At 41.9% G+C, this 27,889-nt stretch overlaps 1 protein-coding gene and 1 pseudogene across 8 annotated transcripts in view; one reads left to right on the top strand and one right to left on the bottom strand.

The window, feature by feature from the left end:
* The window catches only part of plekha7a (pleckstrin homology domain containing, family A member 7a), a 145,871-nt gene extending 124,357 nt beyond the window's left edge, over window positions 1–21,514 (top strand). Inside the window, exons 10-30 of one of the 8 annotated variants that reach the window (XM_069695440.1) lie at window positions 1,161–1,706; window positions 2,985–3,540; window positions 4,765–4,848; window positions 5,295–5,537; window positions 7,262–7,315; window positions 7,669–7,752; window positions 8,781–8,846; window positions 10,570–10,650; window positions 10,985–11,134; window positions 11,474–11,575; window positions 11,846–11,957; window positions 12,351–12,481; window positions 12,643–12,837; window positions 13,048–13,144; window positions 13,752–13,834; window positions 14,020–14,301; window positions 18,224–18,397; window positions 18,702–18,835; window positions 19,231–19,364; window positions 19,725–19,746; window positions 21,012–21,514. In XM_069695440.1, coding sequence (XP_069551541.1) covers window positions 1,161–1,706; window positions 2,985–3,540; window positions 4,765–4,848; window positions 5,295–5,537; window positions 7,262–7,315; window positions 7,669–7,752; window positions 8,781–8,846; window positions 10,570–10,650; window positions 10,985–11,134; window positions 11,474–11,575; window positions 11,846–11,957; window positions 12,351–12,481; window positions 12,643–12,837; window positions 13,048–13,144; window positions 13,752–13,834; window positions 14,020–14,301; window positions 18,224–18,397; window positions 18,702–18,835; window positions 19,231–19,364; window positions 19,725–19,746; window positions 21,012–21,114 — 3,433 coding nt within the window. In that variant the 3' untranslated portion in view covers window positions 21,115–21,514. Of the gene's footprint in view, window positions 1–1,160; window positions 1,707–2,984; window positions 3,541–4,764; window positions 4,849–5,294; window positions 5,538–7,261; window positions 7,316–7,668; window positions 7,753–8,780; window positions 8,847–10,569; window positions 10,651–10,984; window positions 11,135–11,473; window positions 11,576–11,845; window positions 11,958–12,350; window positions 12,482–12,642; window positions 12,838–13,047; window positions 13,145–13,751; window positions 13,835–14,019; window positions 14,302–18,223; window positions 18,398–18,701; window positions 18,836–19,230; window positions 19,370–19,724; window positions 19,747–21,011 lie in introns of those variants that run through there. The other 7 variants (XM_069695441.1, XM_069695442.1, XM_069695443.1 and 4 more) reach the window with 7 other exon arrangements.
* Window positions 21,515–22,359: 845 nt separating this feature from the next.
* LOC138619194 (NLR family CARD domain-containing protein 3-like) lies at window positions 22,360–27,408 on the bottom strand (annotated as a pseudogene).
* Between the last annotated feature and the right edge of the window lie 481 nt (window positions 27,409–27,889).

Consider the following 27,889-nt stretch of genomic DNA (forward strand, 5'->3'; position numbering starts at 1 on the left):
TGATTCCTGGACAAACATGCCACTCTGTGGTCCTTATGCTTTAGCGTATGGGCGCAGTGTATTTGTTTATGTCCTTGGTTGCTTTCAGAGAGTACATTCTGGTGTTGTGAAGTCGTGTTTTTGAACAAGCAGCAGCTTCCTCTATGTATTATTAATGTGTTGATGAGGGGAGGTGGCTCAGATCAAATAGGTAACATCATTTGCTGGCAGCCTGAGACACCCGCCGCTCGCACCATTTCATTTTCATTATTTTGTTTTTGGAGGGGAAATCCCACAAGACTACACTATTTGTTAGTAAATGACAGAAAGGAAGCCAAGCTGGAAACAGCTTGTATTTGGAAATTTTTGAAATCTGCTTTTCACCCCCATTTTAAAGCGTTTTCTTGTTTGTAAAAACTATAACAGTAATATTACTATTCGCTATCATGTTGATCTTCTTTTCAAGTGTTTGGTTTCTTTTACAGTACACAATTATTTATTTTTAAGGCACATTGGTGGAATGCATGACCAGTAACATACTTCTCTTGAATTAAAAGATAATGCCTCATCCAACATTCTAATGATCACCATAGTGCTAATTTATAATTAATATTTTCACATGCCAGGCCCTGATGGGGAATGTCAACACTTGAGGCTAATTGATCTTTTAAAAGTAAACTTTGGTGTTCAGTTCATTGAATGTCAGAGACCTGACTGTTTCTCCTGGCTGAATGTGTCGTGTTTCATGGGATTTCATTAATGAGTTTAAAATCAAGTTGGGGTAACAAGGCTTTGCTTGTCATCTGCTCGGCTTTAAAATGTTTAGCCTTGTTCCTGAAATTGAAGATGAGGCTAAAAGATGTTCTTTCGTGTGACAGTCATGATCCAGTTCAAATTAAGTTCAGCTCAACAGAAGAAAGACTAAAACCACTGAAATGGTGGAACTTGATGTCCATGGGATATCAGTGAAGTGATCAAATGAAACAGAATTGGTTCTTATCGAGTAAAAGACATTGAAATCCTTTGAGAAGTCTGAGGATTAAAAAAAAGCAGCTATCAGGAGAATTGCTGTGGTAATTATCATCTGAAACGTGTACAATGTTGAGCAGAAAGTTACAAAAAGTATTGGCGTGTAAATGGTCGACATTCATCTAGAATTGTGTGATCTCTGCTCTCCACAGACCAGTTGACAAGTTAGAGAAGTTGTTACAGCAAGCAGTTCCGCAGGCAAACCACGTGAACCACCACAAGACCAAGACTTCAGACTCCGAGACCACAAGACCCATCCTCCACGAGGTTCTGCTCGAGCCCACACACAGAGAAGCAGAGGAGTGTTGCAGCTTTCACAAAGACTCTCCTGGTATCATCATGTCGGAGCACCCAATAGGAAGCACTGGTCTGGAAATGGACACACATACTTCCCTCCCATCCAATCCGGCACCCTCCACCCTCCCAAAGTCAGACCACGTGTCGGCGTCAGCGCCCGTGTCCAGGGTGCCATCCCGTGCGCCGTCACGGGCCGCCTCGACGTTGCCCTCTAGCGTTTGCACGAGGAATGGCCTGGTCTCCACGCCCAGTCCCATCCTGGAGCCCAACGGGATCGCTGCCGGGACGTACCAGAGGGCCCCGGAGCCGCCCGCTACCGAGACATACAAGCAGGTGCACAGGAAAAGTGCTCTGGAGCAAGTGGAGCAGTGGGTCAAAGTGCAGAAGGCTGAGCACAAAGGGTAGGTCACTGTAAAATACATTTTTTGTTGCTTGCCTGAATGAGAGAAGAGTTATGCATTAAGCCTATGGACTTTATGGAGCTTTATAATGAGCAAACTAAGTAGCTGATGATCACCGTGGGGCATCTAGAAAGAACTTCATATTTTTGTGAGGAAATATAGGAGAACAAAAACGCAGCTACAAGAGAATATGGACACTGCACTAGAAATGCTTCTTTGAAACTGTTAAACATGTTAATGTGCTAACAGGTTTTCCATATCAGCTTCAGAGGTGATCTATGAGTGTTGCTCTCACAGTGTGTCTTGCCCCAAAACAATTGACCTAAAAATCAATTGTTACAGGTTTAACATTATACAAGGTAATAGAAAGTCTTAAATTCTGCTCTCTACAATCTGTAGATATTCTTTTTTATTTCATCCATCCATATTCTTCTGCTTATCTGGGGTCGGGTCTTGGTGGCAGCAGGTTGAGTAAGTTTGCCCAGACTTCCCTCTCCCCGGTTACATTTTCTAGCCAGATGAGATTTATAATCCACCCCCCGTGCGTTCGAGGGTCTATCCTGGGGTCTCCATAGGGAGGCACCCTGATCAGGTGCCCGAGCCACCTCAGCTGACTCCTTTCGACCCAAAGTAGAAGTGCCTTCACTCCATGCTCTGAATGTCGGAGCTCCTTACCTCATGTCCAAGGCTGCAGAGGAAACCCATTCTTTCGGTCACCACCCAAAGATTGTGACCATAGGTGAAGGTCGGAACGTAGACTGACTGGTAAATTGAGAGAAATGCTTTCGACTCAGATCCCTTTTCACCAAAACAGTCCAGTACAGCACCTGCTTTACTGCTGACATCACCCCAATCCAACTGTCAATCTCCCAGTCCATCCTACTCTCAGTTGTGAAGAATACCCTGGAGATACTTAAACTCCTTCACTTGGGGTAGGCAACCTGTCCCCCAACCGGAGGTCCACTAGGTCCACAATCCACTATGTCCAGGCAGCCCACCATGGCGCTGCTGACTTTTATCCCTGCCACTTAACACTTGGCCTCAAACCACCCCAGTGCAGGCTGAAGGTCATGGTCTGATGAGGGCAACAGAAGCACATCATCTGCAAACAGCAGCAAAGAAATCCTGAGACCCCCAAACCTGACATTCCTCTCCCCCCAGCTGCGCTTGGAAAACCTGTCCATGAAGGTCACAGACAGGATAGTTTTTTGTTTATTCTTTTTATTGCCTGTAAAATAAAAACACACAATATTGTTTCTTGCTCCTCCATCTCAACAGCCCCCCATCCAGAGAGAACACCCTCCCTCGTCGCACGCCCCCAACCCAGCACAAGTTCACCTCCATTGACGCCTATCAGACCCTGCCAAAAACTCCTCGTCAGAGTCCCTCACCCGGCCGACTTGGCGAGTACAAGTATGCCCAGGACCGCCTCAGCCACTTTCGACTCACCCCAGACCAGGGGGGTCCCGGATCCAACACTGTCTGGCAACTGTATGAGTGGCAGCAGCGCCATCAGTTCCGTCACGGCAGCCCTACTGCGCCACTTTACACCCCGGCCCCAGAGTACCCATTTGGCCCCCGGCCTCCATCCACCGTGCCTCCCTCCTCCTCAGCACCCAGGTCAGAAGGGCCTCCCCGCTGTGTGTCGGTACCACCTTCATCTGCAGACATCCCTCCACCGGGGCCTCCACCCAACTCCAGCCGAACGCTGTCGCCCACTCAGAGGCCGCACACACCTGCTGAACGGGTGACAGTCAGGCCTGTGGGGGATATGTCAGTGTTGGACATCCCTTTCACAGTTTCTCCCCGTCGGACCAAATCTCAGCTGTTCAAGGTAAAATAGTGTCTGACAGACGCAGAACAACACACTACTGCATTACTGTCCTTTACTGTTCATTAAAAAAGATCCAGATTGTTTTTCAGTTTCAGGTTTCCTTAATACATGGAAGACAAAAATAGGATATTAACAGTGGAGTCCAGCTCTCTCTGTGCAAAGAGACGATTTAGTTTTCGGTTTACTTACAGAAATGTGTCCATACATGATGCTATTCTGTGTATAATTTCTCTTCATCAGGCAGTGCTCAATCAAGGGAATGCGATTCAATTTGAATCTACGCAGGCAGAGCCTGGGTTTTTGCATCATATTTATATTTCAGGCATTTAGCCCACACTTTTACCAGTCCCCCTATGATGATAAACGTTAGTTAACCAAAATACTCAGATCCACAGGATGTAAACAAGTAATAAAGAAGAAAAGGAGACAACAGAAGTAATACATGCTGTGATGTAACTGATTAGGCATGTGGATGACAAGACATGACTTCTTTTGTTGAATCAATTGTGTGAAATTAATTATATTCTTGCTGTTTTGGCTTTTCTAAAGATTGAACCATTAAGACTTTCCCCCCACTATTAAGTGCAAAATATAAAATAGAATAGATTCTCATCCAGAACAATGTCAGTCATTCTGACAGTGTGGGGTTGATGTTGGAACTGTGCTTCAGTGAACAGGAAAATTGTTTCAGTGCCTTGGGGTACAATGGCAGGCGTATCCTTCAGACATCCAGTTTAATTACCTCAACTGTATCCAATATCAATGAAAATGTATACATACTCATTTAAATATACTTTAAACATATATATATACATTTAACAAAGTATATTTAAACGAGTATGTATACATTTTCATTGATTTATGCAAACAGATGAAAACTAACAGCTTTCAATTTGTGTTTGAACAAAGCACTTTTAATATTGAGTGAAAAAATATGCAAATTGTACACCCATACTCCCACACAAACAGGCAACTTCATTTTGCCCAGAGATAACAACAGTACAGTATCTTGTTATCAAGGTCATTTTAAATACTGTCTTCTAAAACAAGATTCGTAGCCTTTGGTTACGTGGCACTTGTTGTGGCACTTGCTGTTGCTCTGCTGTGATAATAGTGTCTGCAGGAAGACCATATTGATTGCATTAGCTATATAAAACACATCATACCTAATGCGACATTATTTCTCCAAACAGTCTACATAAATGTGTTGTCTGTGTGTTATAGGCTGCTACTATTGAGAGACGGTCAATGCCTCCATCTGGCTACATCACACACACAGTCAGTGCTCCCAGCCTCCATGGCAAAACGGTATGTTTCATCAAAATTCCACATACATATAAGTAAATTTCAGTTAAAACTTTCAGTTCCTTATTTACTTGAAATATTTGGTTTCACTAACTGGAAATGGGAGCCGAAACCTTTAATTTTGAAGACACTTTGGAGGCTGTACGAAGTGTTCACATTTTCGGCAACTGTCACCATCTCTAGATGGGGCAAAAGGAGGGTAGAGTTTTTACTTCCCTGTCTTTACAGTGTGTTGCTGTGTGCCTGCCTTTTGTTTGAACCCCATTAATCCTCCTTAATTTAGCTGGAGTTCTGCTTGTTCGAATTAGCCATCAGCCAGTCGAATAACAAATTGGCTACAAGAGCTTTGAAGGCAGAGTTTCTTATTTAAAAGAAGAGCAGTTTTACTGAAGCTTGTGTGGTCAGTGTTGAGATTTGCCAGATTGAATGTCCTGTGGTGCCTGTGACAGCCCGAGGAGCTCACTCTACTCCTCATTCAGCTGCGCCGGCATCAGGCCAAGATGGCCTCTGCACGTCAGCAAACATTAGCCCAACTCCAGCGGCTCAATGGTCCCAAAGAGCCCTTCCAGCACAGCCGTCTCTTCACTGCCACCACCACTAGCACCAGTCCCCTCCTCAGCGCCGGCCCCTCTCCGGTGTCCCACCTCGGTCATGTGGGCCTCCCAGCTCCACTAGGCCCATGCAACACCCAGGTGGGGGCCCCTGCGGCACGCCTGCCTGTCTGCCCCGCATTTCACCAGGGAATAGTAGAGGTTGCCACGAAGCATTAATCTTAAATCAAAGCCAACACAGAGATTTTCCTGTTTATCCTACACTTAAAACTCATACCATTTGTACCAAAGTAAAGAAATATTGTTATTGTCTTATTTGGAAATATGATTATTTTGGCCCATCTTTCATGGCTCCATTGATGGTACCGTTCAGTTTGACTGTTCAGTTTTGTTCCAGACTGAAATATCCAACAACTATTCTGATAGCTTTTAATAGTATTTTAAAAAACAATCCTCACTTTCAGAGATTGAATGTTATTTTTGAACTGTCCAACACTTATATTTTTCCTGTAGATAATCTTAGTTCTCAGAGTATAACACTAATGATGTTTCAAACCCTGGCACTGCCTCAACTGCCACCACCAGGTTTTAAAAATAGAATCACTTAATAATAAGTAATATTTAATGTCTTTCAAATGGAAGCAGTCAAGTTAATCACCTGTGTATCAAATGACGTGTAAAGTTTGTATATCACCAAGTCCTGACTCCACTAGTCGTGATACATCAAAATTCATATAAACATCATATTTTTGCTGCTTAACCCCAGATATTATTACCTTATTTATATTATTACCAAACATGTTATACACCAGTATGAGCAGAATTTAAAATTAGATTCTGGTGCCCCCCATTGATGCTCATCATCGCAACCCCCACCACTAAAACAACGAAATTTGAGAGCGATATACAGACTGGATCAGCTGTCAGTCTGTCTCATTTTTCATCTCAAAGATGCTGTAATCACATAAAAGTTATGTTTTATTCTCTTCAGTATTTCTTAATTAGCACACTTACTGAACAAATGTTCCATGGGGTTAGGGTCATTCATATTCACTGAGACCTACACCCACATCTAAACACACTGATAGGCTCGTGACTCGTACTTGATCCTATACTTGGTTGTACCCAACAAAATAACATAAAATAGTGCTTAGTGTGTAAAATAGTGCTTTAAATAATCTCAGGATCAATAATGACTAGCCAAAACACAAAAGTTAGATCAGCAGCAGCACCAAAGTCGAGTATCATACATCAGTAGCAACCTCTACCCAAAAGCTCCCTTACTTTTGTGTCAGTGAGCGCTGGCCCGGCTGCCGAGAACCATCCGCCTCTTTCCCATGTGCTGTTCTTGGCTGCTCCGTTTCCATATCGTGCTTCTACTGATACTGTCCATAGCATGTTGTGTTGCTATCTTTTCGACGTCCACAAAGCCATCCCATGCTTTAGCTAATTGGCAAGCTGTGGATGTGGTGGTCAGTTTGGTCTTCTAATGCGTGATTGTCTGATTTCTGGCTGGAATTTTTGTTGTTGTTATTGAGTGATGTGAGATGAATTCAAATCCGAATTCAGGCGTGTTTTAAAATCTGCTGCTTATCACGGATCTGGTTTGTGCCTTTGGTTTGTTGCAGTAGGAGTAGTGGCTAAACATCTTCTGGACGTGAAATAAACGTTTACTGTACGTGTGTTGTGATGCATGTCAGCACAGACAGATAACAGCATTTCACACGTCATACTGTCAACAAATATCACTACATCCTGCTCGACAAGTTGTGTCTGATGTTTCTGTTGGTGATTCCAATAGTGAATTGTTTAATTCCTGTTGGTACAAATGAGTAATTGACTGTCACATGTTTTTCACCCTCCAGGCTGATGATACCTATATGCAGCTGAAGAAGGACTTGGAGTATCTGGACCTAAAGGTGAGAAATGTAGATGGTAGAAGTTTCTCCCCTGATTATTTGAACTAATCCTCTACTTGAGTTCAAGCACTCTTCTTCTAATGTGCCTATTCTAATTTGAAATGCCTCTAGCTCAAACTAATAGTGTTTCTTACTGACTACCACTTCTGTCGCTCCCGGCCCATGTTGAAGTGTTAAACCAAGACAGCTACAAATGTTGTAGCTACAAATGGAGATGTTCAAGCATCTGTGCGGGACCAAAACATCCCCGAATACTTGCAGTGATCTTCTAACTCTTGAGTGGTTTTAGAAGCATCTGAGAAAAGCGGCCACCATGACTGCGGCTATGTGTCTTTGTGATTTTTGACTCCCAGATCAGAGCTCTAGAGCCCCTGATCCTCGCAGTTCACAGTTTACTACTGCACTGCACTGCTGGGCCTCTCAGGCCTCTAATGAACGTAAGCTCTATGTGTATGTGCGTACGTATGTGTGTCTGTATCCGGTAAAATGTACGATATTGAAAGATTTGAAGTCGTCTGCAGTGTGTCTGTGATCGTGAGTGTGTGCATTTATGCTTGTGCATGTTCGTACAGTGCTCAGAGTCGGGACGCACGTTCATAGTCTGCGTGGATGTGAGCGTGCGTGCTCACGTGTTTAGAGAGTCTGTGTCCTAGAAAGACCATCCCATTGCTTGCAGCACTGCATTCACGGCTTGGACGGCAACCAATGTCTGACCTCCCCGACTTGACACAACCCTCCCACCATGTGGCGATGTTGGTGACGCTGTTGAATCATGGGCATGGGATGGCTCGGCAGTGCATGTGTTGTGGCTGTGGCTGTGGCCCGGTGGTTGAAAAGCCAGCTGCTTCTACCATCGTCTCTGAAACGCTGCACCTCCTTGACAATAAAGCAGGTCTCGACTGTCTTTTTTCTTTTCTTTTCTTTTTATAAGGAGCACACATACTCCTGAAATAAACATTTCCGAGCACAGAAGGAGCTGTTGTCAGTGGATTTTCATTTTCTCTTTGTTAAATCTTCACATGTACACAATTATAATTTTTGAACCAGTTTTTAAACTAGCAAATGTAACTCCAAGTCCCCGGTGAAGCTCAAAGTGAGCACCCGATGTCAGGCAGTCCATGGTGTGTTCCTAAAACAAATATTCTGCTGTTCATAAAGAATGCGTTAGCTTTTTAAAATATCATGTATGGATGATTTATGGGCAAGTCATTTCGTGCAGGGCTTCAAAGTCTCCATAGCCATCGTGTTGTTCATGGCAAGAGCTGATTTTGTGTGCCAAAACTCACTCATATTGTCATGTTACACGAGGCTGAGAGAATGTGTCACAGATAGTCGGCCTGAGCCTCAATTGTTTGTAGCTGGTCTCTGTGTTCTGTATTTATTGTAGCACTGATGTACCATGGAGTCACACACTTTGTGTTCTTACAGAGCTGACATCTGGAAATGTTTATTTTGCAATTTCCAGGTAGCTGGAAGTCAGATATTGAAGGAGTCAGGCAAACCTGTCAAGGTTGCAGAGAGCAATGTGGATGTAAGTATAAGCTTAATAGTTAGTTTAAATGTTAGTTTGTTGGATGCCTTGAGAACATTCTTATAAATTCAGTTAAAAAGGTGTTAGCCAAGAAAACATTTTTTTGATTTTGTTGATGTTCTTTCAAAGATTTTAACATTTGCGTTAGGTTTTTTCTTCTCATAATACGCTACACTTAGCCTGGTGTCAGCAGACTGTTGCTCACAGCTTCAGTTTTCCTCACTGTGTTTACAGTCTGGAAACCCTTTTTGCGTTTAGGTTTACTCGGGCGGACCAATCAGCAACCAGCGCCTCAGTGCGATGACGTTGAAGTCACGTGTTTTATTTTAAATGTAGTTGCAGCAGTGGTAGTTTTTATATTTTTTTTACATATGGTAGTCTATGCTGATTGGTCTGACACTGCTCCAAGAGTTAAAAGATTTACCTGAGGTCTACTCACAGTAGGATGCAATGACGTTTGTGTATGGAGAAGGGCCACGAGAAGGGCCACATCCACATATGTGAATTTGAGTCTGGAAACACCCGACTACACTGCATTACCTTAATGACTAACTAATTTCAAGTGTACGTAATCACTTTCTTTTATTGTATGTAGTTTGATGCAAATACATATCACAAGCAATGCAAGTGTTTCTATACATTTGCAGTAATTGAATATCGCATTAATCTCTGGGGTTGCTCAGCCTCGTTCAGTTACACGCTCTGAGCTTTTTCTCTTTGTGGTTTAGTCAGGAGAAAAGTGAGGGTAATTAAGGCCAAACAAATTGTGGATCCTGTGGAGTAACTGGGAAAATGGTAAGCTTTTACTCTTTAAGCTTTAAGGGGAAAACAGCATGTGGAGTGTTCATAGGTAAAAGCCGTAACTCATTCAGTTTGATAATCCAAACAACTCCCTGCAGCTTCTCAAACAGTCTTGGTTTCGCTTGTGAAAGTATTTCTCACTGTTTGCTTTGTACAAACTATTTAAACAATTTATGAGTGCATTGTCTGCGATGAATATTTGATTAGATCCAGCAACAACATCACCATGGAGACAAAAAGTGCATTCATGATTTATCTGATTGAAAATAAATACGAGTGTCGGGTGTAAAAATGTATATGGATAAGTACTTTGTTCACATCAAGCAGTTCATTCAGAGACCTATTAAATGAGTGTTGGGTTGTTGTTTTACCGCAGGATGACAAAGTGATCCCACCTTTGCCTTAAATTTGCTGAGTTTAATCTGGGATTAATTAACAAGGCTCTGAGCGTCTCTGACACTGTAATTAAAAGTGTCAGGTGGGTCGTACCCACTTCGTTTAATGGGTTCACTCCCAGTAATTATACTAACCCCCGAACAAGACCAGCTGAGCTACGGGCCTGTGGACATGAAAGTGTTCCAAACACGCAGGCCTGCGCTCACACAATAAAAAAGAGGAGATATGTGTACATAAGCACACACTCGCACAAACATGCACCCAGACACAGATTCCTGTACACATTCACTGCAGCTGCACAGACAAGGGGAAGTTGTGATTAAGTAAATGAGCCACTTAATTACCAGAGGTCAATGCACAGTCACACACACTGTGGCGGGAAACCTGAGAAGTGTTTGTCTCTCTTACAGTTGTTTCAGTGCCTTCTCTCTCTCCTCCTCTCTCCCCACCCCCACCCCACTCTCTGTCTCGCTCTCTCGCTGGCTCTCTCTTCCTTCCCAACTCAACTCTGTATCTCCCCCTGCAGGTTAAGTTAAGTCGGTTATGTGAGCAGGACAAGATCCTCAAGGATCTGGAGGCCAGCATCAGCTCCCTGAAGGACGACAAGGTGCACACTGCTGGTCACATACAGCAACCTCTCAGTCGGTCATATCATCTTACTGTACTGGTTGTCCTCTATGAAAAAGTTCATTATAATTGACTGTGTATACTATAAGATGTGGATTGAAAGTCTGCTCACATAAAGCACAGGAAGTTATTGCATAAAATCTCATGTAGAGTCAGGATTTACTGTGGAGACATGATGCCCTCTGGAGGCCTTTTTAAATCACTGTTATCTGCTGAATATACTTAAATGCTTATTTATAGACCAACATTCTACAAAGGAAGCAGGTCTGAGTTGCTTTGGTGACCTCTTTCTGCCTGACCCCTCGGCCCTTCAGGACAAGCTGGAGAGTGTGCTGGACGTGTCCCACCAGCAGATGGAGCAGTACCAGGAGCAGCCGTCTCATGCCCACAAGATCGCCTACCAGCAGAGGCTGCTGCAGGAAGATCTGGTCACTATCAGGGCCCAAATATCCCGCCTCTCCACGGTATCTATGCCTGTGTGAACATGTGTTTAAGAGACAGCATTTCTGCATTTTTTTATTTTTTTTATATCACATTAAAACAATCCAATATTGGATTATTGTCCAGTACCAGTTTTCTTTTGTTATTTGAAGTTCCAGTCTGTTTTTTGTTTAGTATTTTTTCAGGTGTGCAAATGTATAGGCACATGCCATATGTCTCAGAGTGTCTGTGTGTGTGTCTACACTGATGCTTCTAATAGGGTTTGTGAACACACAATATGTGAAATGGCATTTTGTAAAGTGTGTTCTGTAGAGCCATACGGTACCCTAAGACTTGTGCATGTGTGTGTTTGTGTGTTGTAGGAGATGACACTCGCCTGGGAGGAGTACAGCAGGCTTGAGAAATCAGTAGAGCAGTTGAGGATGGCACTGCAGGCACACATGAACCACAGCGCCACCCCTCAGGTGAGACCTGATACTGCTGCTTGTACAGGGCAGGTTCACCTCTAAAATATGTTTTTCAACTCAAACATCTAGCATCATTGGCTGGATTTCTTATAAAGTGTGTGTGTTCTCTAATAATAATGTCCTCAGTTCTTACATTACCATTATTTACAGGCCAAATTTTACGAATGCCAGAATGTGGGACATTAACAACCAAAAGTGAAAACTACAAATAACAGGTGATTGTAGTCAAATGTTAATGTGTGGTTGTGTCCATGTGTTATTATACAGCAAGATAAAGCTGAGATGAAGCGTGAGCTGTGGAGGATTGAGGACGTGATGGCCGGACTGAGTGCCAGCAAAGTCAACTACAAGATTACCATTGACTCTGTCCAGAACCCAGGTGGGAAAACCTCAGCAACCAGACTGTTGTTACTGGCGACGCCCATTTAATGACATGATTGACAAGGGTTTAAAAGTTCAAAAGAGAATATTTAAGATCCAATAAAGTTTCTGACTCATTACTACATATTGATCTCCATTCTGCACACCCTTCAAGCTGGCCTGTGATTTGAATTGCACACAGTAGTACAAATGTCAGAGCAGTCACATAGTCTTTATGTGTTAAATGTGACTGATATATTGTGCATATTGTGCTGTTATCAGGAAGCAGTATTACAGTGAGTGTGACTCTGTGGTTACACTCATGTTCAGAGCTGCATCTAAGTAGAAGATTTTATTGAAATCCTTCATCACTTTTGTTTTTCTTCTCCTCGGTGTAAATTCTTCCTATCAGAGAGGAAAATAGTGCCTTCGGTGTCAGACCCGACAGTGCCTTCTCACAGCGCAGAGGTCCAGCCTCCTCCTCGCAGCTCCATCCCCAGCATCCTCTCCCACACTTTGCCACACAGCACCGTGCCAAAGTGGGTGAGTGTCACCCTTCCATTTCTAAAAACTGAAGAATTAGTTTTCTATAAAATTTCAGTGACTGATTTTGCTTAAGAGTTCTACATCAGAACCCTTCAACAGTAAGGGTCATCAGCGATACAGAAATGTGTGTAAAATACTAAAGCCTGGTTGCTGCACAGGCAGAGGACAGCGCCCCACCCAGGCCACCACTGCCTCAGCTCTATGACTACGAAGAGGCGCCCCCTGTGGTGCCGCCCCTCCCCAAAGAGGCCTCGGTCATCCGCCACACATCGGTGCGTGGGCTGAAACGCCAGTCAGATGAGAGGAAGAGGGACAGAGAGTGCGGGCAGTATGTTGTCAATGGAGACTGTAAGGTATGCTGTCATTCACTCCCTCTGGTTGGGTTTGTTCTGTGGAACCCTACCATATGCGACGTGGGTGAATTAAATGCTTTTCTTCTCTTCATATCAGAAATCTAATGTACAATCTTTCGGTACTGTTGTGTTTGAGATTCAACTTTATTTAGAGCCCCAACAGACTTGAGCTACGGGTTCAACTTCCTGTCTAACCTTCTCTGGTTTCAGGCTGACTTGCGATCATACCTGAGTGAGCCAGAGCTGCCAGGAATTAGCCACCACAACATGGGATCTGACATTGACTACCAGTATTTCTCAAGCAAAGGTACATGGAGGGTAACATGTAAAATAAAAAGACAGCAGATTTGACAGGAAACAGTTTCCTGTTAGCTCGACCAAGCCATTTTATTACAGACAGGTAATCCCACAACCTAAAGCCATAGCCAATTTTAAATATAAATACTGGATGTTAACTGAGTCGCGCTCTTTTCTAATGGGGTTGTTATTATGCTGTAAAAGATGGGCTTCATGGAAAATGTGTTCTCTGCGAGGGGTAAATTAATTCCTTTGGTCTTGGACAAGAGTGCGTCTGTTCAGAATGATACTTATTTTAATTAGAAATACAAACTCTTCAGACGAAAGGATGCCTCAGTTGAAATGTGGCGCTTATCTTTTTCAAAAATAAAGACTTTTAAATTTTAGCAATTAAGTAAAGGTATTTCTTTGTTTTAGTGTTGATACATTATATACTAATTCAGAACGGTAAGCAGAACCTTTTAGTTTGTTGTTGCACCTAAAGTACATATTCTACATACCTCCCCTGGATGAGATTTCTATTGCTGCATTCAGTCACAGCGTTTTCACTCACAGCTTTGTTTACTGTGCAAATGAAATTCAACCAAACTGCTGATTCTTGTCCTGCAAACTGTCAGGCTCGTCATCTCGACTGAACCAGTCCAACTCCATCTCGTCCTACGTCACCCTAAGGAGAGGCCCTGGGAGCTCTGCAGCAAAGGTGAGTCCGGACAACACGGGTGCAGGTATCTGCGGGTATCTGCAATTATGCTGAGTTTTTGATGTAACGGACAGGTTTATAGATCTTGCTGTCTTGCTTACTGCCCTTTTTATTCTTCTCATAACTAACCATCCATCTCCTCCCTCACGGACCCATCCTTGTTCCTATTCTCCTTGTCTCCCCAGGAGAGACCCAAGAGTGCCTTTGAGCGTCTGTCATCGCCCACAGAGACCCTGCAGCTCCCCAGCAGCCAGCCCCGAGGCCGGATGACTGCGGAGGAGCAGCTGGAGCGGATGAAGCGCCACCAGAAGGCGCTGGTTCGCGAGCGCAAGAGGAACCTCAGCCAGGGCGAACGCTCCTGCACGGGCCTCTCCACTTCCACGGGCCTCTCCACTTCCACTGCCACCACCCAGCGCTCATCCTCCTCCTCCAGGCTGCCCTCCAGCACCTCCGATCCTCCGGCCTCCGTACGTTACCCCCCACCCCCGCGCAGCAGCAGCAGACACAGGGGGCAACAACTTCACCACCACCAGTGCTGCTATGCCACCCTCCCGCCCCCAGCCACATAATAACCTAGCAGGAATGCTAACATACTAGCACTCTCTGCCTTGTGTAACCAGTGGTTCTTGATGGTAGCCTCAAGCACTAACAAGTTAAACGGCAGGACTGACTACGACTGGCTAGCTAGCTTGGTTAACGCTTTAAGAACAGTGGAAGACAAAAAAAAGAAAAAAAGCACAGGGGATTGTGGGAAATGCTTGGCTAGTTTTGGACTGGGACAAAGTCGCTCATGTTTATTTGATCTTTTGTTAAAAAAAATGTTTTAAAGGTTCAGTGGTTTAAGTGAACCTTTTTACCACTGACCCCCTGGTGGGACCTCACTGACACAATTCTGAATGTAAACCCATTGAGAAGAGGACGGAGTAGAAGGCATCAGTCTGCCTTCCGGTCTCCGTTTTAATCACCAGAGAGTCGGGAAAAGAGCCCATTTATGTACATCTACATACTGTGTACTTGTACACTTTTATTTATTTACTGAGTAATATTTTCAGTATACAATTGTACAGTTATATTTTGTAGAGATTTGCTATATAGAGCATATACAGGAGTGGGGGGACATATTGGGAAAAGACAAATTATATGTTTTCAGGTTGATGAAATGAAGAACGAGGCAATGATAGTGGCACAAATCATGATCACACCTCCCTGCTTTATTTTCTTCAAATGAAAATCTAAGTGCCTTGTTTTGTTGATGATCTTTTTGCCTTTGTCCCAAATTGACCTACTCAATCAACATTTGAATCAATCATAATTTATATAAAGCGTGCGCCCCCGCTTCAAAGTCACAGAAAAGATGCAAGAGCTTCCTTCATAGATGCTTTTCTGGCGTTATAGCACAGTTTAGACAGGAAAACATGGCGACGCTGCTGTTTTTTGTTGTTGTTTTTTTTTATCCCTAAAGGAATACTTTGACATTCAGACTGAAGCTAGCTTACAGCTGGCTCCGCACCTTGATTTCAGTGAGGAATGCTAGCAACGCTAACATGCTGAGGTCAAAGAAGTATCAAGAGTTAAAAAAAAAAAAAAAATGTCAAAGTCTTCCATTAAGATAACAGGATACATTTTAACTAACAGATTGATGTCATGATAACACACATGCTTAACCAAACTGCAGTGAGAGCTGTCGGTAATTAAACTACATTTCCCCTGAATCCCCAAATTCAAATTTCCCTGTAACAGTAAGCAATACATAGTTTCACATCTTCTGCTTATACTTTTTACCTCTTTTTCCTGCACATAATATTAACACCAGAGCATATTTTGTTTTCTACACCAGCATAAAACCTGTTTACACCATTTGAATTAACATCCTCATGAATTCAGCCTTTTCTTGTGCAGACTACAAGGTTCTTTTTATCGTTTGACAGTGGTTGATAGTTCCATTCCCACATTTAAAGTTGGAAAAAGGAGCTGTACTCAGATCTGAGTACTTTTAAGTGGCCTTTGCAGTGCTTATTTATGCATCATAAATATGCAGGGACAGGTTCAAGCAACTGGGCTGAAATGCAATAAAAGAAAATCAAATAAATAAGGATGAACGTGGAACAGACAGCTTCATCATGAGAGACTTGTGTGGAGAGTAAGAAAGGGATGCTATAGGTCATGTGGCAATATTTGACTGCTGTGTGAGATGTATTTAGATTTTTGATTGATCTTTGTCAAGAACATCTCTAAAACTAGAGAAAAACTAAATTTGCTTTTTCACAGTAGCAATTCAAAACCCACAGATATTCCATTTACAATGGTATAAAACGTAGAAAAGCAGTAAAGATAAATCTGCAAGTGTTAGTCATTTTTTTCTTGATACATGACTTATCAAAATTGTTCTGTCGACAAACAAATCAGATAATCTTTGCAACACTATACATGTAGAAGATGAAAATCCATGTGCTTGTCATTCTTCAGTTTTGCACCTCCTAAATCGACATATTGCTTTTATTTTTCGTACTGTATATCAGATCAAAGAGAGAAATAGTTACAGGAGGTTCTCAGATGAAGAGTAGAAATACAGTAGAGAACTTAGAGAAGTGCTAATCGATACCTAATTCTGTGTAATTGAGAAGCAACGCACAATTCTTTTCCCCTTTCTTTTCTATCATGTAGAGATTTGCACTCAACAATAAAGAGTTTCTTGCTTCTGAACCTCCTCTTGGCTGTGTTCTTCCTAATCCGGTGGGGGTTTGATGAATCTGTGTCTGCATGGTTTTCTCTCTGTCTCTCTCTCTTGGTGTCCTGTGTATGATTGATTCTCCTGAGCACAACAAGGCATGGGATGAAGTGTTTCTTAGAGCATGTGAACACATCAACAGATCAGACCCTGCTGCAGGCTACTGGAGTGGGGAGGATGCATGCATGGCTTTGATGCTCCTTGGATGATTACTCACAAGTACTCCTCACCACACACACACACACACACACACACACACACTCACACACACTCACACTCACACGCGCACATAAGTGACTGTTAGAGAATAGGAGTCAAAGTATTTTTTATAAATGCAAATGAGCTGGTGTCCACCGGGGAGAAGGACGTTGTGTGTGTGTAATTGCAGCTTCCAGAAACGGACTAATCATGTGGCTGGGTCCCCTCTGTGGCGATGATTCTAAACATCATCCTTTAAAGTCCTCAGATGAACTTCTAGCTGTAATTACTCCTGGTTGCACACAAGTGATAAATTCATATTTGTCTCCCTCTACCTGAGGTACGACTCACTGCAGTGACATCACATATTTATCCATGGTCCATACAGCATTTCTGTGTCTGGCCAATACGTATTGTACAAATTATTCAAATATCTCTGAATAAATCTTGGGACGGTGTTGGAAATTACTGAACTCATTATACATGTGAAGAATACTTTTCCCATTTCCCTTTAAGCTACAATGTACTGTTACAAAAGAGGTCATCAGTGTATTTATTTGACCTTCCTGCCACTCTTCAACGTGGGTTGTTTTCATTTTCCTAATTGAAGAGATTGAACATTGTAAGCTATTTTCATTATTAACTTTCATGATGTAAAATACATTGTACTATGGCTGCAACTATCAATTGTTGTGATATGTTATTAGATTATTTGAGGACTATTTTATTATTTTTTTAATCTGAAATTATACATTTTAAAATTACCAGGATAAATCCTTCAAATTACTGTTTCTGTCAGATCAACAGTCCAAGACCCCAAAATATTCAACTTCCTATCGTAAAAGATTAGGACATCCATCAAATATTCAAATGGTGAATATAAATGGTCTGCATTTATATGGGACTTTTTACCTTAAAGTCCCAAAGCTCTTTACAATTTGTCTTCCATTCAACCAGTTCTACCAACTGGGCCACAGCCAATTGTGAAGCTGGAAACAACAAATGTCCTATATTTTTGCTTAATAAAACACTGATTTAATAATCCAAATTATTGCAAATAAATCACTATCAGTTGACTAACTGATTAATTAACTAATTGTTTCACTTCTGAAAAACAGTTGTGTAAAACTCAAAAGGATTTAGCGTATATGTACAGTATATCTGCTGTTTATCCTTTAACTGTAATCCTGCAGACATTCTAGAAAATCGGACCTGATGGCCCCAAGTGTAAACATATTGTCCACATACAATCTGATTCATTTATGATTCAAATACAGATTGATCAATTTATATCAAACATGCAAAGCCAATAGGACAAATGTCCAGAAACATTGAAGTTGTTTAATTTATATTTGCTTTAACTTTACTAAAAGACTTTAATCTAAAAATTAGACATGTAAATTTACTATATTTGTCACAGTCCTCTGGTTGGCTGTGTAACCCTGTTCTCTGCCCCTTCGCAGGTTTTTGACTGGCAGCAAGAGCGACCTGGAGCAGAGGGTCAGAGTGATGAAGGCTGGAGACAAGTTAAAGAGAGAGGGAGGATCCAATCAGATGAGTGGGTGACGGCAACAGCCACACACGTACGAGAGGTGGACGTGGAGCCTTTCGACTACGACCTGGATATCAGCCGAGAGGTATCTGAATAGTCTGTGTGTCTGTCATGAAAACAAAGTGACAGGGCAGCTAAAGCCACACAATCAGAGACATTAAACTCTCTCCACTCTTCTAGTACATCAGGTTTGTTCTGCATTTTACCGTTTTTCTCTCACTTGTTTCTCTTCACACCTTCTCCTTCATGAAAAAGAGAAGAGCCAGACTAAAAGGGTTAAGTTTAACCTTCAGAACCTCTATCCGTGTAACTTAGTCAAAACACAACACACTGTCCTTAGTCCAGGGGTCTACTGTATAAGACTGACTACCTGTCTGTCCAACATGCAGCTGTCCAAACCGCGAAAGGTTCCCATTCCAGAGCGCTACGTAGAGTCGGACCCTGAAGAGCCTCTTAGTCCAGAGGAGCAGGAGGAACGCTGCCGTCGGGCCAAGCGCATCAAGAACATTCTGGCCAAATCCAGGTAGAAAGCTCTCAAAAGCTAAACCAGAAAGCACTTCATAATACAGTATTTCTGTTTTTTTTGTTTGTTTTTTTTACCACTGGGGTTATATTGATAAACTGGGGGGAAAAGGATGTAAGTATACTGTGTTTCTGCTCACAGATACGGAATACAGGGATATTGGTATACAGTGAGTTCAAACTGTTCACCGTGAATGTTAAGGTATACTGTATAGTGGAAATTAAGGCCTTAATGGTAATAGATCAGGTGTACAATAACATCAGACATAATCCCACTTCTACTGAACTGATTTGAAAGGAAAATGGTTATGAAGTAAAGTCTGCAGTTACCTCTAGTGTACTCTTCTGAAGAAGCCTTCCAACACTCGCTCATAGTCTTGTGTGTCTTTTCCACAGTGTTCAGAACATGCAACCATCTGCACCACTGGACTTCAGTGAGCTGGACTCAGCTCTGCAACAGCAGGAGAGGATCATGAACGTGTCCCAGGCGCTGGCATCAGAAGCTTCACGCAAGAGCAAACTGGTTGCAGGTTAGCTCATTTTAGTCTCTCAAACATATATACACAGAAATGAAAATTACTGCCTTTATTAACATAAAGTGGCAACATCAACCATAACTACTATGGCACATGCCTTCTCTAAACCCTCACACTCCAATATTAATAACCTTTAACCCAAAAGCAAGTCAGCTCTCAAACAACCCGACAACAATCGGAATGTCCTCACTGAGCAGAACTCTGTAAAGCTCAAAGCGCAACTCTAAAAATCCATTCATATTTTACAAATGGTTCACATGCCACTGTGGGGCACTTGTAGAGCTTTAGCAGGAATAATCTCAGATTGCCATTCAGACTGGCAACATGTGATTTATGGTTGTCTCCGCTGTGCAGGGACTGACAGTCCAGAGAGCCGGTGAGCATGTCTGGTATACCTTATTATGATGTGTCGATTTATTGTATTCATTGTGTGTATGTCTCAGTATTTTGTTGTATTTGGGTCAGGAATGTGCACAGACTGATAACAAAGAGCCTCGAGGCCGAAAACCTGTATACTTTTTTCTTCTAAAATCTGCATGTGATAAACCAGACGTACATTTGCCGTTCTTATTTGTATCAAGTCTCTAAAACATCTGTGCACAATCCTGGTTTCTATGTTTTGGGTGATATTCTCGCTAAAGAGCTTCAGGGCCAGGTTTAACAAAACAACTTTTGACTTATCTGTCGTGTCAAACCAGTTTAAAGTCTGCTTTTAGGCCAACATAGAGCTAAGACCTGTTTCTGTGTCCACAACATGGCTCATAATTTATGGAGAAGGGAAACAGATCACAGTAACCTGTTGGAAATGGTCTATTATCATAATTTTCTATTGATGCATACCTTTATAAGTTTTCTCAGTAAAATATCCTGTGTGCAACAAATACCTGTACATTTCAATTAAAGCCTAACTGATACTTAGATGTTAGCCCTACTCAAAGTCTGTCTTTGTGAAACTGGTGTCATTGTTGTGAACACAATGGCTGAGGTACCACAAAAGCTGCTTTGGTGAGATGTGTCGGCCGTCTGGATGCAGGAGGTGTTTGGGTGCAGCTTCTGTGTGTGTGTGTGTGTGTGTGTGTGTGTGTGTGTGTGTGTGTGTGTGTGTGTGTGTGTGTGTGTGTGTGTGTGTGTGTGTGTGTGTGTGTGTGTGTGTGTGTGTGTGAAAATATTGAACTTTTCCTGGATTAATGACATTTAAACACAGTGAGAATATAGCATTTTCTTGCTGTGAAGCAGTCTACTTTTTTGGGTGTTTTTAGTAGGTAGTAGTGTTTTTATTGTGTGCTTCTTCATGATTGTATTATTACTATTATCTGCACCCCGACCTGCGTACCTCATTTCATTCCCTTTAATGTGCAACATGTTGTGGAGTGACATTATCCTTATTCTTACGTCTTGTATCAAGGAAATCATTAACAACAGTTGTAGCAAAGGACTAGCTTTTGTTTTTAGTGTCCATTTAAAATGATATCTGAGCCAGGTCTCCTCCATGTATCAGATTTGCCTCACTACTCAAACTATAAACAGTTACCAGGAACAACTTTTCTTTGTTCGTGAAATCGAACAGAAAAATAAATTGCATACGATATAATGGCCGCAGTAACAACTACTCATGTCACAACTTTGTTTTCTTCCCCTCAGCCAAAGCTGCTGCAGATCACTGACTGACAGGAACCACCGACACCACAAAATAGAAGAGATTCTTTGTGAAAGATCTGATCGTTTTTCAACAGTCGCCAACTAACTCATCCACTTATAACAAATCCTTTTTTATGAGTGAGAACATGACACATTTCTTACAGTTTTAATTCAGTTTTTATATAATAGCAAGTTTTCTCGCTTCTGCACCTAACATTGCACAAATACGTGATAATCATTTATGGCATGTGTGAGTTTCTTTTAATGTTTTATCTGCAGTTCCCTGCCCTGCAGTTTGCTCTGCAGTTTTGAACAATGAAGTGAAAGTGCCAACATGCAGTAGGAATGTTTTCACATGAATCATTTATTTATTACATTGGTTGTCTTGACATGCTTCCAGTGTATATTTTGTCAACACTTAATGATCACAATTCTGTTCATCCACTCAAATGCATTACAATATGTCTGTAGTTCTTTAAACACATTAAAAAAGGTGACGTAATTCATTTACATGTCTGGGTCAGTTTCATTTATAATCCTGATCATTTTAAAGTGCAATTAAATGTTTTTTTTAATATATATATTGCCTCCCAACATTGATATGCAGTTTTATCTTCATATAATGTTTTGTTCTGTCCTAGAACACTAAACAATATCTACGTTTCAGCTTATGGCAGTGGTAAGCCTTTCTGACCGGCCTCCACCGTGATGCTGTAAAGGAAGCTCTATATGAGTGTTAAACCTCAGGAGCCAATGCAGATTCCATCGTGGTGATGGGTTTCATTTACAATTCCTCTCCACGGTATGAAGCAGCCAGGGTGCAAGACAATATACCTCCAACTCAGAGGCCATGCTATCATTCCATAAAAAAAAGGGGCTTGCCTTCCTTGGTTTGGGAACCACTTGCTGTTACTAATCAAGTTAATTAGTGAGGGTAACAAACTATGACTGAAGATGAAACTCATGATTACCTGTCGACTGCCCCTCCAAGCCTCAAAACTATGGTCATGATGACCTCTAGGTAGTGATGAAAACGAGGAGATTCAAAGTTCTGTTCTTCTTAGGGTGTTTGGGCTCACTCTTTGCCCAGATGAGAAGCTTAGAAATCCCAGAAGAATGTTTAATAAAAAGGCACAGTGGAACATAAAGGATGGAACTCCATATTTATACATATTTATATAGAAGTGGCTTTTCAGAGTACGAGGTTTTATAAACTTTCTAAAGTTCTGCTACAAAACTGCAGCTTGCTATGAGCACGTTGTTGATAGGATTCGATTCAAATCAACAGGTTTGACACAAAGCTTTCTAAAAAATCTCTTCATTTTACCCATAATTAGCATGCTTTTCAGCCTTAAATCATTCTATGTACATGCTTTATAATCATATCGATTTATTTAAGGGTATTCTGGCTTGCACACAGTTAATGTTGAATTTGCATATCCCAGCCTGAAGCCTGGATACAGTGGTTCAGAGAATTCAGAGTTGAAAGTGTGCAGGTGACTCATGGTCTGTGATGATATGGCGTAGAAGGACAGAGTGCCAGCTGACCAGTATAAGAGCACTCCAACCTTCTTGGAGTTGATGTAAGGGGCCGATATACAGTGGGTACGGAAAGTATTCAGACCCCTTTAAATTTTCACTCTTTGTTTCATTGCAGCCATTTGCTAAAATCAAAAAAGTTAATTGTATTTCTCATTAATGTACACTCAGCACCCCATCTTGACAGAAAAAACCAGACATGTAGAAATTTGTGCAAATTTATTAAAAAAGAAAAACTGAAATATCACATGGTCATAAGTATTCAGACCCTTTGCTGTGACACTCATATTTAACTCACATGCTGTCCATTTCTTCTGATCCTCCTTGAGATGGTTCTACTCCTTCATTGGAGTCCAACTGTGTTTAAGTAAACTGATTGGACTTGATTAGGAAAGGCACACACCTGTCTATATAAGACCTTACAGCTCACAGTGCATGTCAGAGCAAATGAGAATCATGAGGTCGAAGGAACTGTCCAAGGAGCTCAGAGACAGAATTGTGGCAAGGCACAGATCTGGCCAAGGTTACAAAATCATTTCTGCAGCACTCAAGGTTCCTAAGAGCACAGTGGCCTCCATAATCCTTAAATGGAAGAAGTTTGGGACGACCAGAACTCTTCCTAGACCTGGCCGTCCAGCCAAACTGAGCAATCGTGGGAGAAGAGCCTTGGTGAGAGAGGTAAAGAAGAACCCAAAGATCACTGTGGCTGAGCTCCAGAGATGCAGTAGGGAGATGGGAGAAAGTTCCACAAAGTCAACTATCACTGCAGCCCTCCACCAGTCGGGGCTTTATGGCAGAGTGGCCCGACGGAAGCCTCTCCTCAGTGCAAGACATATGAAAGCCCGCATAGAGTTTGGCAAAAAACACATGAAGGACTCCCAGACTATGAGAAATAAGATTCTCTGGTCTGATGAGACCAAGATTGAACTTTTTGGTGTTAATTCTAAGCGGTATGTGTGGAGAAAACCAGGCACTGCTCATCACCTGCCCAATACAATCCCAACAGTGAAACATGGTGGTGGCAGCATCATGCTATGGGGGTGTTTTTCAGCTGCAGGGACAGGACGACTGGTTGCAATTGAAGGAAAGATGAATGCGGCCAAGTACAGAGATATCCTGGAAGAAAACCTCTTCCAGAGTGCTCTGGACCTCAGACTGGGCCGAAGGTTCACCTTCCAACAAGACAATGACCCGAAGCACACAGCTAAAATAACAAAGGAGTGGCTTCGGAACAACTCTGTGACCATTCTTGACTGGCCCAGCCAGAGCCCTGACCTAAACCCAACTGAGCATCTCTGGAGAGACCTGAAAATGGCTGTCCACCAACGTTCACCATCCAACCTGACGGAACTGGAGAGGATCTGCAAGGAAGAATGGCAGAGGATCCCCAAATCCAGGTGTGAAAAGCTTGTTGCATCATTCCCAAGAAGACTCATGGCTGTACTAGCTCAAAAGGGTGCTTCTACTCAATACTGAGCAAAGGGTCTGAATACTTATGACCATGTGATATTTCAGTTTTTCTTTTTTAACAAATTTGCACAAATTTCTACATTTCTGTTTTTTTCTGTCAAGATGGGGTGCTGAGTGTACATTAATGAGAAATAAAATGAACTTTTTTGATTTTAGCAAATGGCTGCAATGAAACAAAGAGTGAAAAATTTAAAGGGGTGTGAATACTTTCCGTACCCACTGTAGGTGCATCATTCTTGTTGTACGAGGCAGAGTACTTGCCGTGACAGTAGCGCAGACTTCAGGAATGATCGTTGTAGCTGAGGACACATTCTTTACTGTTTGCCTTCCTGCTGATTCTTTTAGAAGTTACTCCTATGCCTGTCCACTCCCCAGTCCACTCTAATTCCCAATAGCAACGATCACGCAGACCCTCTTTACATAGCACTTGTCCCCAGTCAGTAAATCTCTCCGGGCTGTCAGTGTATGGGTGAGCAGTTTTCATTCGTGTCATTGTTTTGTTCTCCTCAGAAAAAGACAGGACTGAATGGGCTGTGTTCAGGTCCATAGTTAGGTCATGTGCATCTGGAAACAGAAAATGACATTAAAGATAGAAAAATGTTGTTATAATAAACAATTTTCCATAATATTTTCAGTATAATATTCAAGCTATATGCACATATAAACGCTTGACTGCCTGTGTTAAGAAAACAGTCCCTGATTTGCTTGCAAAAAACCTTACATTTCTTCAGAACTGATTTTAAGTAGCACTCCCCATTGTTGTTCAACCTAGAAAACAAATAAAAGATGGGTTATTTTCAGTGTATAAGGTCTTCTAATTTAGTTTACGTAACAAAAATAAAAACTGTGACATCGAACTCAATGTCAATGTCCTGACAGTGAGGTATTCGATGTCCTTCTGTATAGAGGACAGGACCTCCATCCCCAGTTGCCCTGGATCATTGTAACTCAAATCCAGTTCCTTCAAGTGCTCGGGGTTGGACCGCAGAGCTGTAGCCAGAAAGCCAAAACCAGTCTCTGTGATTCCACAGAATGACAGCCTGAAATTGAAAAGTAAAGAAAAAAAAAAATCTAATTTCAACAAAATGATTGTTGAATTAGCTGTGTCCAGTGTGTCAGCTGTTTTTTTTAATTGAAATTTCATGGATAGCCTTCTCCACAAACCTCAGTTTTTCCAGCTTGCATGTTGGACTTGCCAGATCAGCAGACAGCAGTTTTATTCCCGCATCTTGCAGATTGTTATCACTGAGGTAAAGCTCTTTCAGACACAAACTGCTCAGAACTGCTGCAAGCAGTTCTCCGTGAGGTTGCATTCTTTAAGCCTTCAAAAATGAAAAACAATTGAACCACATATTAGCAAAATTTGCTCAATATTAACTTTTGAGACATTCTAACCGCAGAGAAAGGAAGTGGTGGTCAACAAGATCTGAAGCATGCACAATATCCTTTGATACTGTAAAAAGTATTTTGCAAGTAAAAGTCATGCTTTCAAAATTACTTCAGTAAATTAAGTAATCAACTGATGCTTTAAAAGTGTCTCAGCAGAAAAGATTGAATGGGTGATTAATAAAACACTGGCCAAGAAATTAAAAGATAAACAGGAAATGTGGACTTGTATTTGAAAAATCATTAGCTCTTGGCTATGGTCCCCTTACGTTTACAAATACCCAAGTTTTATGATATATTTGGCAAAAATTCAGTCATATTTAGAGATGCAACACTCGTTACCTTTACAATAATCTGGCATCACTGTATGGTATAATGTAAAATCAAATTTTGCCACTCTGAAAAGCCCGTAAAAAGGCATGTCACTTAACAAGAATCTTTCACTTCATACAATGACTGTGATTGGATAATGGTCTTCGTCACTCACGAGGCCACTCTGGATTCTTTAATCCCTGGTACCAACCGCAGGAGACCCTCCTCTGATCTTGAATATTTCTTCAGCTGAAAGTCATCCATCTCTTCCTCTGAGGCCAGCAACACAAAGACCAGAGCAGACCACTGTGAAGGTGACAGTCCAATTTTAGACAAACTGACAGAGCTCAGGCAGTTTTGGATTTCCTCCAAAAGAGACTGACCATTGAGCTTAATTAGACATTGGAAGAGATTGATGCATCTTTCTGGCAGGGGATTTTGCCCTATCTTCTCCTTGAAGTACTCAACAGTTTCCTCATTTCTTGGTGAACCGCAGCCCACTTTGATAAGAATTCTTGTCAGCTGGATGTCTGCAAGAGGCCCAGAAGGAAGCGAAGAAAAAGATCTAGATGTCTGTTCTCACTCTTCACTGCCTTGTCTACTGCACTCTTGAGAAGGTCGGTTACTTCACTGGGACCCTCTCGGACCACGGGGGTTTCTTGTTCTTCCAGCAAGTTCTGATTGAAGCAGACGAACCTGTAAAAAATTTACACTGCAGCAAAATACTCCTGAATGCTAAGATGCACGAAGCAGTACACCCTCTCCTGTTGAGTACTTCCAACTTTTGATCAATGAGTTGTACACCAGAAAATGGGTGTACACTTGTGTCAGAGTCTGGGAATTTCTCCTCTTCCTTTTTCCTCCATTCTCTTCCTTTCTGTTTCTTCTGGGATCCTCTGCAGAACGGTGGCAGATATCCAGCTGAACACTGGTACGTGGCACATGATATGGAGACTCCTGGTTGACTTCAAGTGATTTTTTTACTGAAGTACTCCTCCTTTTGGGGGCCGTTGAACCCGCGTATTTCTGTCACAAGATCAACAAGGTCAGCTGGAATGCGACTTGCAGCTGCAGGCTTGGAGGTTATCCAGATGTATGCAGAGGGCAGCAGGTTCCCCTTGATGAGATTTGTCAACAGAACCTCCATTGAAGCTTCCTCTGAGACGCAGCGGCAGGGCTGGTTGTTCTCAAAGTCCAGGGGAAAGCCGGCACTTATCTAGCCCATCAAATATCAGCAGAACTTATATTTGCCAAAATCTGATCATCCAGAGTCCTCTCTTTCTGCAAGAAAATGATGAAGCTGTGACAGTGTGCAGCGTCTCTTAATCAGATTCAGCTCCCGAAATGGAAGATTAATAAGGAGCTGAATGTCCTGATTAACATTTCCCTCTGCCCATTCCAGATTAAACTTCTGCACAGATATAGTTTTTCCAATGCCTGAAATTCCTTCAGTCAGTACATTTCTGATGAGTCTGTCTCGTCCACAGAGTGGTGTGAAGATGTCTTCACGTTTGATCAGCTTATCTTCTGTTGCTGGACTTCTGTTTACAGCCTCAATCTGCCGGATCTCGTGTTCATTGTTAACAGTTCCGCTGACTCCCTCTGTGATGTAGAGCTCGGTGTACACCTTGTTTAGAAGTGTCTGGTTCCCACACTGTGCTACTGCCTCGTAAATGTATTCAAACTTTTTCATTTTGTGTCTGAGTTTGCCCTGGCAGACATCGAGCTCACCAAAAATGCCTTGTTGTGCAGAGAAAACAAAAAACAGAATGTATATATATTAATAATATATAATTATAGTTAATAATCATTATTATATAAACTTCAGTTAAGCTGAAACCTCAAAATGAATTATCCTCCGATGGTTTGACATATTATAACAACAAGATTTTTGGGACAATGTAAAATACATACATTTTGTTAACCTTTGCCAAGGAATAAGAAATGGGACATGAGCAAAATATATTCGATATTTTTCTAAACATAGCACAATTGCCTATATTCCTATATTACTTACTTTTATATTGTTTGTTGGTACTTACACTTCTCCAGTTGGTTAGCAAGCTCCCTTTGGCCCTTTTCATTTAAGACATGCTGTATAATTTTCAGAACTCCCTCACTGGCACTCGTGTCTTGCCTTTTCTCTTCAGTAGTCAAATTGTCTTCAGCCTGCT

The sequence above is a fragment of the Brachyistius frenatus genome, unplaced genomic scaffold (genome assembly GCF_029030835.1).
Source record: "Brachyistius frenatus isolate BFR_SWC_R1_liver_20210118 unplaced genomic scaffold, ASM2903083v1 Contig_19, whole genome shotgun sequence".
In the NCBI taxonomy this organism is placed as follows: Eukaryota; Metazoa; Chordata; class Actinopteri; family Embiotocidae; genus Brachyistius; species Brachyistius frenatus.